The 14,700-nt window shown below is 41.7% G+C and overlaps 1 protein-coding gene across 7 annotated transcripts in view; it reads left to right on the top strand.

The window, feature by feature from the left end:
• spag9b (sperm associated antigen 9b) overlaps positions 1-13,694 on the top strand; it is a 41,753-nt gene extending 28,059 nt beyond the window's left edge. For 2 of the 7 annotated variants that reach the window (XM_008284305.1, XM_008284309.1), the window contains 26 exons: positions 144-618; positions 780-873; positions 2,776-2,900; positions 3,455-3,512; positions 3,913-4,065; positions 4,183-4,240; positions 4,423-4,553; positions 4,713-4,769; positions 4,886-4,888; positions 5,806-5,985; positions 6,706-6,835; positions 6,971-7,060; positions 7,673-7,834; positions 7,941-8,112; positions 8,262-8,471; positions 8,598-8,754; positions 8,986-9,024; positions 10,407-10,535; positions 10,635-10,715; positions 10,803-10,870; positions 10,984-11,132; positions 11,257-11,428; positions 11,567-11,680; positions 11,996-12,175; positions 13,179-13,310; positions 13,406-13,694. In XM_008284305.1, coding sequence (XP_008282527.1) covers positions 144-618; positions 780-873; positions 2,776-2,900; positions 3,455-3,512; positions 3,913-4,065; positions 4,183-4,240; positions 4,423-4,553; positions 4,713-4,769; positions 4,886-4,888; positions 5,806-5,985; positions 6,706-6,835; positions 6,971-7,060; positions 7,673-7,834; positions 7,941-8,112; positions 8,262-8,471; positions 8,598-8,754; positions 8,986-9,024; positions 10,407-10,535; positions 10,635-10,715; positions 10,803-10,870; positions 10,984-11,132; positions 11,257-11,428; positions 11,567-11,680; positions 11,996-12,175; positions 13,179-13,310; positions 13,406-13,524 — 3,438 coding nt within the window. In that variant the 3' untranslated portion in view covers positions 13,525-13,694. The remainder of the gene's footprint in view (positions 1-143; positions 619-779; positions 874-2,775; positions 2,901-3,454; positions 3,513-3,912; positions 4,066-4,182; positions 4,241-4,422; positions 4,554-4,712; positions 4,770-4,885; positions 4,889-5,805; positions 5,986-6,705; positions 6,836-6,970; positions 7,061-7,672; positions 7,835-7,940; positions 8,113-8,261; positions 8,472-8,597; positions 8,755-8,985; positions 9,025-10,406; positions 10,536-10,634; positions 10,716-10,802; positions 10,871-10,983; positions 11,133-11,256; positions 11,429-11,566; positions 11,681-11,995; positions 12,176-13,178; positions 13,311-13,405) is intronic. The other 5 variants (XM_008284308.1, XM_008284311.1, XM_008284306.1 and 2 more) reach the window with 4 other exon arrangements.
• Positions 13,695-14,700: the final 1,006 nt, after the last annotated feature.

The raw sequence follows: 14,700 nt of genomic DNA, 5'->3' as shown, positions 1-14,700 counted from the left end.
AAGTCACACACCAGTAAAGTTAACAAATGTATATATATAAATTGAAGTTGACTATCTGATGATGGCTGTTTTGTCTTTTGCTTTCTTCTGTATCTCCTGACTCTCTCTTCTTCCTCCTCCACCTCCTCTCCCTCCGCCTTAAGGATGAATTGTCTCATTTCAACCGTGGAAGCCCGAAGTCCAGCACACCAACCAACCAGGGAAGTGTCTCTAAAAGTGGAACTCCTGCGTCTCTACAAGATGGAGGGTCCAAATCCAACGCTTCCATGTCCTCTCAGGGTGGTACCTCTAAATCAAACACGCCCACGTCTACACACAGCGGTAATTCCCAGTCCTCCACACCACTGTCTCCTCATGATGGAGGGTCCACTGGCATGAGTGCAACGTCCAGTCTCGGAGGAGGGTCTGCCTCTGCCACATCGCTGTCTACTGATGTTGCCATGGAGTCCGTGGACATACCTGCACATGAGCAGGACGGGCTCAACAAGAACCTGGACCGGAACAGTGGAAAGCCTGAGAGCAGTAAGAACATTGCAGCAGTGCAGGGAGGACAGCAGGGGCAGGGGCAGCTTGGACAAGACGGTCAGGAGTTGGCTACCACACCTCTCCAAAGTGACGGTCAGTACCAAAGTTTCAGCACGGTGTCTGTTGTATAAACACTAAAATTTAAATGTCAACTAACATGGGTTTGAGTTTTAAGTGTTGACACCATATAATTTGAATCATAGAATGTTCCAGTTTTACAAAAGCCAAAACTAAATGTGTGCTGGTTGTTCTAGATGGAACAGACAACCTGGAGAAGTCAGAGGTGCAGGCGATCATAGAGTCCACTCCTGAACTGGACATGGACCTCGCTGGCTGCAGAGGAACAAGGTAAAGACCTCCTTAAAATCTGCAAATTAGATTTTTGATTTATCATATAAGCTGTAAACCGTGACGGCAGAAAAAATACTTTCAACAGCTCATGAAGATGTTGTCAAATAGTTTGTGCAAAAACAGCCCAAAAACCCCAAAATGTTCATTTTTGTGTATTTATTATGGCAAAGACAGCTGCATAGAAAGTATAACATTTTAGAAACTACGAAAATGGAATTGTTGACATTTGAGCTTAAAAAATTACTTATATTATTAATTTATTATCAAAATAGATGGTCACAAAATAAAATAGTATATTCAGGAGTTTTCATAGTGTCAACAAATACCAAAAGAAGACTTGAACCAAATGCTCATTATTCCATGTACCTGCTGATTTCTCGGTCCTGTCTGAGGCACTCAGTCCCCAGGTAACTGGTTCCTCATGATGTTATTTTTCAGTGTATTTCACTCACCTTTACTTGGTTATAAATAACGTTTTTGCATGTAAAAAGTTCACACCAAAGAGAGTTCCTCTCCCACAGAAAGCGCTGCTCCTTGCATTCTTTAAACTCCTTGTTCAAGGTCTTGACTTTTCACAGTTCCTTATCTACATCACTATGTCACACATTTACATCATGACTGCCCAGCAGCTGGTTTGACACACTCAAACAAAGAATGAGCACCTGCCATTATCCACCATTGTTTCCTCACTAGAGCCGCTTCTGCTAGAGCTGCATTCCGACACGCATAGATCTGAGGTTAGTGTTGCCTCACTTTCGTCTGGCTAGCTGACCAGTCGGAGCAAACCGAGCTATTAGGGAGAGGGCCGTTAAAGAGACAGGAGGGAGCGTTTCAGACAGCGGGTGAGACAAGGTGCTGCAGCATTGTCCAGTATGACTTTTTTGGTTGTTTTTTCACCATTAAAGCATGTAAAAACATTCTAATAGACACCCAAAATAAAATTAGAAACCTGTAAATATATAAACACTTAGTAAATATGGTAAGATGATGCCAAAGAGGCTTGTATAATGCATCTAAAAGCTCCACAACAGCTACTTAAAAATCCTTGTAGTGACATTTATCAGTTACTATTTCTAGGATTAAGACTGAACTATCCCAACCACAAAAGCTGTTGTTTTACTGTCTAAGAGTCTGGTAACTTCCTAAAGCTGCTGGGCACTGCAGCTTTTAGCAACGGGAATTCAAACAGGATGAATAGTGCATTTGTTGGGGCCTGTTTTTAGCTGCACATTAATCCATACTTGCACTGCGGTGAAGATTGTCAACAAAATTTTGAATGTTGAATTGACTCAGAATAAACTAGTGTGTTTACATGGTGTTAAAGGAACATGTCAACTAGTGAAGCAGTGTGACACAAATGTATTTGATAGTTTTTTAATAAAATGTACCCCAAAGGCCCGGAGGAGGGAGAAATACTTCAACATGTATTTTTCAGAAGATGATAAAAGCCACCTTAAATGAATGAAACAGCATTAATTTGATTGATTATCATTTACTGCACAATAAGAAGCAACATTTAGGAAAAGTTAAAACATTTGCGGTATCTTGTTAAAACAACCAAACACCAGTTCAACTGATAGTAGAGATAACTGCTTTTGCAAATAAACCCTTCACTTGTTGGTAGGAGAAATTGTTCATTTTTTAAAAATCTTTCATTGGACTTCCTGACAACAAACATCACAACCTGCTACAATTTCCTCTTAATTTATTTATTTGGCATTATAATTGCCAACCTTAGATTCCACTTGGCATCAATGTACGTGAAAGTGTTCAAATCGTTAAATATATATTATGATCACAATATTACATGATGTTTTTCTCATCATGATAAACATCCCTTTCTCTCTCTGTCTCTCGCTTGTCTTACGCTTCCTCCCTGTGCCTCACTCGTCCATCCAGCACACCAGCTAAAGGCGGCATAGAGAATCTAGCGTTCGACCGTAACACTGAATCTCTGTTTGAGGAGTTGTCGTCTGCAGGAAACGACCTCATAGGAGACGTGGACGAAGGAGCAGACCTGCTGGGTAAGAAGCCTCACTCACCTCTGACTTATTATGTGTCCACCATCTTTGCTTTCACAAACGATTTTATTGTTGTCTCGTATTCTCCGAACTGTCTCCTCTTTGGCTGTCGGACTTAATCGTCTTTACAGATGAGTTTTCTGGTGTGTATCAGTAAATCCCTCCCAGGTCTTCTAGGTAGTTCCTTGCTGTTTGTGACCCTGATTGTATATTTTCAATCCCCTCTGTTTTTTTTTTTTGTTGTTGTTTTTTTTTAATGGATGTCCAGAGTACATTAGAATAGTGGTACTTGAAGGGCAGTGATACAGTGTTATAGACTAGAAATGTTCAAGTTAGACCATTTAACTCGTAACACCAGAGTCTTATAATCTCTCTCTGATCACCCTTTGCATGACCCTCAGACTACAACTTTCTAGGTAAGACTGATAGTGTTATGCCAGCGTAGAGGATAGACATGGAAATTCATAATCATGTAATTACAATATTGTTTTGTTTAATTATATTTATGCAGTTTTCTCTCACATGAGATCAGATAATAAGTTTACATTCTCTTTCAGGTATGGGTCGGGAAGTTGAACATCTTATCCATGAGAACACCCAGCTGCTGGAGACCAAGTTCGTATTCATTATAACTACTGAAAACATATCTTTTTGCTTTTGTGTTGGTAAAGAGACAAACATTTTTAAAAAACTAACAGTAATGTCAGACTCTGTTTTGTGGGTTTGGTTGCCACAGTTAATTAGCATAGGCAGTTTAATATGAACCAACACTAAAGCAGTGTTTCTGATTGAGGTTCCATCTACAGATTTCCTAGAAGTGCTGCTTTTTCTGTTCTTTTCCCTGTTGCTGGGATGATTAATATTAAGAATGAGCTAAAATTATCTCATAATTTCGAAATACATGAACACAAAAATATCCACCTTGTTCTGTTATGAAGAAACATGACAGTGCTGCCACCTTGTGTCTGATAACGATAGCACATCATAATGTATGTTTCTATGTTTGTTTTTTTAGAAATGCTTTGAATGTGGTGAAGAATGACCTGATAGCACGCGTAGACGAACTGTCATGTGAGAAGGAGGTTCTCCGAGGAGAGCTGGATGCTGTCACTCAGGCCAGGACCAAACTAGAGGAGAAGAACAAAGAATTGGAAGAAGAACTCAAGAAGTGAGTTGGTTTCAAAACACAATATACAAACATAGCTTCACACCAGCCTGTAAATTGCATCTTGACATACACTGTACAGACATTGCTGCACAAGACTTGGTTTTGTACTTATTGCAGAGTTCGAGCAGAACTGGAGGATACCAAACACAAGGTCAAGAATGACAATGAAGATGATGTGAGTCCTTCATGCTGGTTGTGTCTCCTTGTGCCATATCATATAATATTAGGAGCAATATTCAGTAGATTCTTGAGATGTTTGACAAGATTTCTACACAAGGACATGCCTTCTTCATGTAAACCTTAATAGAATGTGTTGAATAGCAGCTCACTGGTCTCATACTTGTGTCATGGCTGCAGAGTGATGTACCTACAGCCCAGAGGAAGCGCTTCACCAGGGTGGAGATGGCCAGAGTCCTGATGGAGAGGAACCAGTATAAGGAGAGGCTGATGGAGCTGCAGGAGGCTGTCAGATGGACAGAGATGATCCGGTAAGACAGCAGCAACAGCAACATGTATCTGTGTTATTCTGGAGACAAGCAAGCATCAATATACGTACACCAAGGGAAAATTAAAGGTAGACTAAAAAATCAGAAGGAGCTGTCTTAAAATGGAAAGCACTGATTCAAAGAGACATTCTCTTATTTCAGGGCATCAAAGGAGAACCCAGCTCTTCCAGAGAAGAAGAAATCCAGTCTCTGGCAGTTGTAAGCTCCTCTTTTCATTTTACTTGAAGTCCTAGATGCCAAATACCTCGTCATTACTGTGCTATTTATGTGTTTTGTGTTTCTTTTGTATTCCATGTTGTGGTTGTTTTCTCCAGGATGTAGGTAAATCTTGACTGACTTTTGATGTTATCATCCGGATAACAAACTCTTAACAGAGGAGAGCCAGTGAGGAAGCCTCTGATCTCTGTCACAGCAGTCTTTAGTTCCTTACTAGTGAAAGTTGTAAACATCAAGCTTTGCAGAAACTACTGATGTTGGAACATTATTTGTTTTCCTATTCATCCAGGCTCTCCTTTGTTAAGTTTCATAAGGAATGACTTTGGTTTGGTTTGAAGATCGTCCTTATTTGGGGCAGGTGTCCATATGGGACATATAATCTGATAAATCTATCATCTCTGCCCTGTTTTTTGTGTGTCCCTCTATATTCTGCCTGATGTTGTGATGTCTGTGTGCAGGAGGTGTGTTGGGAGGGTTGCTATGGAGATGGGAGGGAAGGCAGTAAAATGGGTGGAGTGTGTTAGCTAAAGCAAAACCTATTAAGATAAACTTATTTCTTATTTTAATGTTACAGACATGTATTATCTGCTATAAAGCATTCATTAGAAACATTCATGTATAATGATGTGCTGACTGTAGAGTTATGGAGAGGTGTTTTCTGGTCAGGCCTGTTCTGCTCTGTGTTGTTGACTAACGTCCGAGTTGGTGTACAGTATTAACCCTGCACCCCCTGCTTTCTGGCATTCTGAGTGGACAGCTGCTCTGATGCTTTACTGGTTGGGAAACGGATTCATTGGGTCTTGACAGCTTACTGGGAATATGTGTGTCAGTGTCGCCGCCACCCGTATGCAGCTGGCATGGCGTGTTGGCATGGGGAAAAGAACCTTTTTACCCTTAAATGTGGAGTCCTACCTCTGCTGCTGGAGCTACTGCTTTTGTCCACCCCTCTATACGTTTGTCTGTGTGCTTTCTTTCCTCTCCCTTGTTTCTTCCCACTTCCCTGCCCTTACACCTCCAGTTTCAGCCGTTTGTTTAGCTCGTCGGGTGGAGCAGCCAAGAAGCCGCCGGCGGAGGCGCCAGTGAACGTCAAGTACAACGCTCCCACCTCTCAGATTCAGCCCACCGTCAAGAAGAAGAGCAGCACCCTGCAGCAGCTGCCCAGTGACAAGAGCAAAGCCTTCGACTTCCTCAATGAGGAGTAAGTCAGCCAGGGGAAATTTACATGAAACCGCAGAGATACTGTGACCTGTGTTTGCTATGATTGCTGTTGGTGGATTGACTCAAATACCAAGAACAGCCCACCTATGTAGAGTTGAGTTTCAGTTTGACATTTTTCATTTTTCATTTCAAGATGGACTGCAACTAAATATTATCTTTATTATTGATAAAGGCCTTCATCACAGGCGGACAGTTCTGTGCATTTTGACCTTTTGTTCTCAAGCAACCTCAGTTTCAGGTCTATGAAAAAAAAACTCCTTCCAGGGACAAGATTTTCAGAAACGGTAAAACCAGAGAAATTATGAAAATGATGATACAGACACCCACGTTTGCTGCCTGACTGGGTTGTAACAGTTTTAGAAGCATTAATATAAATATTTTAGTTTTTTGCTAAAAAATACTCAAAAATGTGAAAAAAGCACATCATATTTTCACATTTAGGAGGTTGGTACCAGTGGATTTTTGCTAAAATAATGATTCAAGACATGAAAACATTGAATAATCAACTAATGGTTTCAGCTCTACACTCAAGCTTTTTGGCAAATGGGAGCTTGTGTTTAACTGATTTGACTTGTAGGAATGTTTACAATGTTGTTGACAGCAAAATGCAATTTGGACTTTTTCAGTGTTGAAGACGGATCCACTCAGTTTTGGGAGGAAAAAGACATCTTTGTCAACAAGCTGCTGTTTTGTTCCACAGAGTGGCATCTGATAATGTGGTGTCCAGGCGAGAACAGAAGAGGGCTCAGTACCAGCAGGTCAAAGCCCACGTCCAGAAGGAGGACGGCAGGGTGCAGGCATACGGCTGGAGCTTGCCGAAGAAATTCAAAGTAAGAAGATGACCACCACAATCTTTGCAACTGCACTGACGGTGTTGTTGTATTTGTTGTCAAACTGCTCTGTGGTGTAGGCTTCAGCAGAAATAAGCTTTGATGCAGCCGTGCTGTGTGTTTCTGACTTTCCAGGTTAATGGTGGTCAACCAGAGAATAAGGTGAAGAATCTACCTGTTCCTGTCTTCCTCAGACCATTGGATGAAAAGGATGCTTCTATGAAGGTGTGTCCTCCAGCTTTACAGATTTAATTCTCATCATGAAATAAAGATATTTTAAGGTTTTTCCTTGGCTCAGAATGGGCCTTTTGGGGGGTTCAGGGGAACTACGCAGTACAATAAGCAATCTGCATACAGTAATGGAACTTAGATCTGTTACCTTCTTTGACAGAAATCTGTTATTTCTGAACATTTGATATACCATAAAATCTATAATGCTGAGTACATGAAACCCCAATTAACATAAGTGGTTAAAAAAAAAGAATTCTCCATTTTCATCATTTTGGTGCTGGTGATTTCCCTTTGAGGCTGGCTAAACCTTAGCTTCAAAAAATTCCTCTATGCAGGAAAAACCCTGGATTTTCAAATTGCTAGTCTTTTGACCTATATGGGTTACATTTTGACTGTAACTCTGGCAGCTCAGTGTTGGCCAGATATACCTGAAAATTAGTATGTCACTCTAATTCTACCAAATGCATTACATCGAAATATGGTACCGTAAACGTGTTTCAACTGTGTTACAAATCTTTGGCAAACTTCTGATGTATTTTGATCTGGATACGATATTAGCATCCCATTTGTTATATCTGACTGCTGTAATTTTTGTCTGTCCTTCAGCTGTGGTGTGCTGCCGGTGTGAACCTCTCTGGAGGTAAAACCAGAGACGGAGGTTCAATAGTGGGAGCCAGTGTGTTTTACAGCGACGTGCCAGGACCAGAGAGCCCCAAAAAGAAGATCGGATCTCAGAGCAGCCTGGATAAACTGGATCAAGAACTCAAGGTATACACGCATCTTTGTCAGCTCATTCAGAAGGCATGCATAGTGATATGAATAGCAACATAAATAATAAATAAGTAATTCAAATCCTCTGTTAATGTCCTTGCAGGACCAGCAGAAGGAGCTGCGGCATCAGGATGAGATGTCGTCACTGGTGTGGATTTGCACCAGCACACAATCCACCACTAAAGCTGTTGTCATTGACGCCAATCAGCCCGGAAACATCCTGGAGAGCTTCTTTGTTTGTAACTCCCACGTGCTCTGCATCGCTAGCGTACCGGGTCAGTGGATGGATTTATGTGCATCACACAGAGGGAATATTATGTGACTGGCATTTATATGCAAATAACTTGTTTTGCAGTCAGTTGGCACTCAGAGGAGTCACATCAATTATGAGGCACAGTGTGACTTTTCTAATAATTTGATGCAGGTGCGAGAGAAACTGACTACCCAGCTGGAGAAGAAGTATCTCCAAACTCTGATGCAGGACCAGTGGGAGATGGCAACTCTTCAGCAGCCAATAGCAGCTCAGCAGGTGGCGACAGCGTGCTTGGAGGCATCACTGTGGTGGGCTGTGAAGCTGAAGGAGCGACAGCTGTTCCTCAGACAGCAGACCATCCTGGAAAAGACGGAGAAACTGGTAAGAGCCTGAGTCACTAATAATCAGCTTCTGATTTTAATGCATAATGCTATAGATCTCATACACAAAAATATAATAAAACTATATATGTGTGATTTGTTGACTGAGCAATCGTCTTCTTTACAGAATCCAAACCGGCAGAGGAAGCCACAGAAGCAACAGAGACCAGTGCAGGATTCGCAGACCAACGAGAAAGCCTGAGAGGAGTCTACACCGAACATGTGTTCACTGATCCACTAGGAGCCCAGCAGACAGCAGAGACGCCAGCCAACTATTCTCAGAGGTAACATCAGGAGGCCCATTACCCAACACAATGATGCTATCTTTCAGTCTGTCTTTAAAAAAAGGGTCTGTTTTATTAGTACAACAATAAGACAAGATCAATTCACTGTTAAACCATTTACTGTTGGTAAATCATTATTTCAGTGCATTAAACCTTCAAGTCAGATTCTGTTTCTACATTACTTATTAGTTATGAGTGTTTTCCCCTTGAAAAAAATCTGTGTCACGTCAGGCATGGGACCTCTGAAAAGAATGAGAGTATAAACTGCAGGTCAGTTGTGGAGAATAACTAAGTACATTTACTCTAAAGCTGGATTCATGGTTTGTCTAAACTGCATGTTAGATGTCAGATAGCTTGTACTTCACTTCAAATCATGATTACTCAGCTGTGCAGACGTAAGAGAGGAGCCGGACATTGTCCTCCTCTTTTTTTTTTTAGCTTTCTAGCCGTTCATTTATTATTCAACTATTTGTGGCATTTTTATGAGTACAGCCCAATGCACACTCCACACTTACCTCCACTCTCACCCCAACTGGTCGAGACAGCCTTCCCTGAGCCTGGTTCTGTCGGAGGTTTTTAATTTCCTCCCTGTTCCTTCCCACCGTCACCAACTGCTTGCTCACAGGGAATTCAAAGGCAACTTTGGATTGGGCTGCTGTTTAAAATTCGTAAGGTTTTTACCTTACTATGTGAAGTGCAAGGAGATGACATATGGTGTGATTTGGCGCTATTTAAATAAAACTGAATTGAGCTGAATTGAATTTAATACTCAATAACGTCTGGTTTTGCTCCCAGCTTCTTCGACTGTTTATAACAGCTATGCATAACACAGCCTATAGCACCAGTACAGACACCACACAGTCCACTTTATTGGATCTAAAGCAGCAAATGGAAACTATTGTATGTGTCACTGTGTGCCCAATTTGCGGTTTCTGCATCCCTTTGTGCTGACTGATGCAGGCTTTCCACACATACATGCATGTAATCATGCTACAATAAATAAATTATATATATACACACACACACACACACACACACACACACACATACATACATACATACATACATACACATGCTATAAGGTACAGGTCAAACAGACATTGCACACATTGTACACAGAAAAACACATGAGCTCCTGCGGATGTTTCTCAAAGGCTGTGACTTTGCACTTTTTACAGGATGTAGCATCTGGTTACAGACTGGTCTGTATCACCAGGCCAGTGTGATTATTCCTGAGGTGCGCTGAGTGCTATCGTATAGCTTTCTGCCAGAGTTAATTGCCTTTCTGTCAGAATCACAATGAGTGGACATAGCACGGGATTTCGAAAGAATTTAGAAGTGTGTTTGGGCACCACTGATGAGAAAAATTTACAATTTTACAAAGCCCAGCTGCCATTTCTTAAATTACAACTCCTTGTTGTGCTGTTTTGAGCTCCATTTGTTTTTCTGCCATAGTCACAGCTGCCATGCTCGCAGTGCACAGTCAGTGCATGCGCAAATTTTGGGCTGCACATGGGCGTCCACAAAGGAGTCAGTGCAGACCCTTGTGGACATAGAGAAAGCATGAATTGGCTTTAATTGTTCAGCCTCCTCACAGTTGGCACATGCGAAGACACACAAACTCTGATATTTATGTTGTTTCTGATGAGCAGGGAGAGTGATCTGTTGAAAGATGGTGTGAGTTCAAACCCCAATGCAGAGGAGCAGGACCTGATGAGAGAAGAGGCTCAGAAAATGAGCAGTGTTCTGCCCACTATGTGGCTGGGAGCGCAGAACGGATGGTGAGTTTTATTGTTTATTCCACCTAGCACACTTCTGCATATAACCGGATTACCAGAAATCTGCTGTTAGCTAATTCCGTACCCCTGCTGTGACTCCAGTGTGTACGTCCACTCCTCCGTGGCTCAGTGGAAGAAGTGTCTCCATTCTATAAAGCTGAAGGACTCTGTGCTCGGCATAGTGTAAGTTCATTCAACAAACTGCAGCCGTTGGTCTTCACTTTACTCTCATTTGCTCATTTTTTGATTCTCGCTCATTTTCTCCCACAGACATGTAAAAGGGCGAGTTCTGGTCGGTCTTTCTGATGGCACATTAGCCATTTTCCACAGAGGAGTAGGTGAGAGGACCCAGACTTTACCAGTTCCTTCTTTACAATGTATACACAGTACAGAGTGATGTGGGATTCATCAATCTGTCTGTTCACTCAGTATCTTTACTGTTTTGTTTAAGATGGACAGTGGGACCTGACCAACTACCATCTGTTGGACTTGGGTAGGCCTCACCACTCTGTCCGCTGCATGACTGTAGTGCATGACAAGGTGTGGTGTGGCTACAGGAACAAGATCTATGTGGTGCAGCCCAAAGCCATGAAGATAGAGGTACAATAAGATTTAATCCCTAGTCATGTATTGATAGTAGTTGGTTATGTTTTCATTGAGCTGCATAAAGTTACAAATCTTTTCTCTGCTTTTCCTAAACTGATTGTGTCTCTGTTCTGTGCAGAAATCATTCGATGCCCACCCTCGTAAGGACAGTCAGGTACGTCAGCTGGCCTGGGATGGTGACGGTATCTGGGTGTCCATCAGACTGGACTCCACTCTGAGGCTGTTCCACGCTCACACCTACCAGCACCTCCAGGACGTCGACATCGAGCCCTACGTCAGCAAGATGCTCGGTCAGTTCACTGTTGACAAGTGCAACCACAATTATCTGTTCTCTACCCAGAAGAAGTCTATTTTGAAATTCCTCTTCAGGGTTTGACAGACTTGTGTTGTTCATCAGCTCAGATGTGGTTTTACATGCTGTCCTCCAGGTACGGGCAAACTGGGCTTCTCCTTTGTGAGGATCACAGCTCTCATGGTGTCATGCAGTCGTCTGTGGATCGGGACTGGTAACGGAGTCATCATCTCCATCCCTCTGACAGAGAGTAAGTTCAAGAACTACAGCTTCTTCTGTAATGTGTTTTTAACCTTTGGAGGAAAACTGTAGGTGAGCCTCAGCATCTATACAGCTTCTTTATTCATAATTTAGCTAACAGTGCTGAAGTAGTGTGGTTTCAGTTCAGTTCAGATGGATTGTTTTTAAAGGCAAACTCTAATTTAACAATCATATACACTCAGAATAGAATCCTTTAGTAAGACCGATTTGTAATTTAACTGCATCATCAACATTGTTTTGAGGGTGTGTTTAACAGACTGAGTATTTGAGGTGTCTCTCTCATACACTTCCACTGCTCCATAAGCAGCCAACAAGGCGACCAAGACAGGAGGTAACCATCCCGGAGGAGTAGTTCGTGTCTACGGGGACGACAGCGGTGACAAAGTGACAGCCGGGACGTTCGTTCCCTACTGCTCCATGGCTCACGCTCAGCTCTGTTTCCATGGTCACCGGGATGCTGTCAAGTTCTTCACAGCTGTTCCAGGTAAGTAGAAAACTGGAAAAGGCAAAAGAAACCCTCGAATCTGAAAATACAGTCCTCCTCATGCAGCTCCTCCCATGAGACATGAGCGGTATAAGGGACCTTTAAATGTGCTAGAAATGGTTAAGGCTAAAGTCAAACTTGCCATTTGGCCTCACACAGGAATGAAACTTTACTCTTGAGACTAAAAGTCCTCTGTTGAAGACATTATTGCCAAGCTTAGATGACAGGAGTTTTAAGTTGATTTATCCAGAAATTTGTTTAAAAAAAGAGTAAAAAATGATGATGTTCTAATGTCAGATTAGCCTTCTATCTATGTGGACTGTTTTCTTTGAGTGGAGCATTTTAACATCATTATCATGTCAGTCAGTCATGTGCATTTAATCGTGAGACACCAAACTCATTACAGTGAGTAATATTCCAATAATTGTGTAATGCTGCAGTTGATGCTGCATTTCTGTTTTTGAAACCAAGTCTTGCTTTTCAGAGTGTCTCTCTTGTTCCTCAGTCATTTTGCTGTGCACATGTAGAGCCTGCATGTCAACAGACTTGGTGTCTTTTAAATGAAGAAAGGAGTGAATCCTAGAGCCTCCTTTTAGACAGACTTTTATAGAAGTTTACTTGTGAAAAAAGAGAACCATGGGAGTTTTTTTTTTGTATCAAGCAACAAAAACAGTTGTGCCATGGTGTGTTAGAGTTAGTTTGCCTTTCTTCACAGTACACTTCCTGTGATATGACTTTACCGTACATCACAGTAGTCGATGCTAAAACATCATATTGTGCAGCCCGGCTATGTAAAATGTAGTATACTTTGTGCTAATGGCTTTCTAATTTTCATATTGAAAGCAGCTGAATAAAAAGTGAGTCAGAAAGCTGAGAGCTCATTAAAATACAGTAAACTGATAACTAACAAGGTCTGAATGTCCTAATTGTAAAATCATTGCATGAGCAGACACAATCTGGAGTGCTTTGGTGTTATTTACAGTTTATGTGTCTGTGCTTTCAGGTCATGCAGTTCCATCTGCATCCTGCGGAGGAGAGGCAGCAGGTGACAAGGCGACAGATGCCACAACTCAGGAAGGAAACAAGTCCATGCTGGTGATGAGCGGAGGAGAAGGCTACATTGACTTTAGAATGGGTGAGTCAGCTACCTGACACGGATGCAGTCAGAACATTAATCAGTGCAGCAGGTGTAGAGGAGAACATGATGTCTGTGTGTGTGTGTGTTTGCAGGTGATGAGGATGGCGAGGCCGAGGAGGCAGACGGGCCCCCCATGAAACTGCAGCCCTTCCTGGCTAAAGCTGAGCGCAGCCACCTCATTGTGTGGCAGGTCCTGGGCACTGAAGACTGAACTCTGAGGCCTGTTTTGCCTTTTTCTCCCAAACTAATGCCACAGAGGAAGAGTTGAGGTGGGCGACTCCCCTCTGCAGGCACCGGTTTAATCAGCACTTTGTTTTCTTCCTCAGTTCAGAACAATAAGAGTGAAACAAGCAAAAACTGCTCTGAGAGCTTTTTTTCTCACTGATAACTTGGATGCATGTTTTATTATTACTTGTCTTCTTTTTTGTTTGTTTTTTTCTTTTTTTATTTTATGGATTTGAATTACAATCTGTTATATTGCCTCCTTCTCTTTTAATATTATTTGAGGTGCGATGTCAATGAGTACAGAGCCTTTACTTTGCGTTTGTTATATTTGCTCAGCAAATACGTGTAATTTTCCTCCTGACATTTTCCAGGTTCCCTCCACTCAATCCAGTTACTGTGCGCTCATGCTGGGCTCGGTTGATGCTAAATCAGTTGTTGCCCTTTAGTAATATAAGACGGGCAGTCGTGTGTGGGAGCCAATCATGCGGGAAGCTTGATCAATTTCAGATTGTATTTCGTGTTGATTTTTGTTTTTTCATCCTTTGAAAACTTTGCTTCTGAAAAGACAAGAAATGTAATCAATCTCCAGTTGTCTTTGGGTCAAATGCAATAAGTCACATATTCATCTGGTTAGTATTTTTTCTAGCAGACAGTTTCTCTAAATATTCAGGATGTAGGATTAGTAGCGCCGCTTGTGCCTCGTTTATTACCGTTCCATTCAAGTCACAGATCTGCTCACACAATTTTTGCTAAAAGTAGAACGCCCAACAAATCACTTTTCTGAAAGTACCTCCAGAATCCATCCTAAAATTATCTTCTGTCCACTGCATGAAAAGTAAGATTTTGAATCCAGTTTTTCCTAAAGAACAAAAAGCTATATTTCATACATAACCACTGCCTACATCATCAAATACAGTTGAAAAAAAAGAGGTTATTTTTCTTTTATCTTGGAGCAGGTGGAATATTGTTTGATCAAGTTGGTTCAGAGACTCTTCAGAAATACACTTGCTGGATGGATTGCCATGACAATCTGGAGATGCTCTTAGACCCCAGAAAAAGAATCCTGACCTTTCCTTTAGCGCCACCAATAGGTCAGAGATTTCGCCTATCCTATAAAATATCTACTTGGCACAAAGTTTTCATGATCCACAGTGGGTGGATT

The sequence above is a fragment of the Stegastes partitus genome, unplaced genomic scaffold, assembly GCF_000690725.1.
Source record: "Stegastes partitus isolate 25-593 unplaced genomic scaffold, Stegastes_partitus-1.0.2 Scaffold354, whole genome shotgun sequence".
In the NCBI taxonomy this organism is placed as follows: Eukaryota; Metazoa; Chordata; class Actinopteri; family Pomacentridae; genus Stegastes; species Stegastes partitus.
This window is presented reverse-complemented; position numbering and strand designations above follow the sequence as displayed.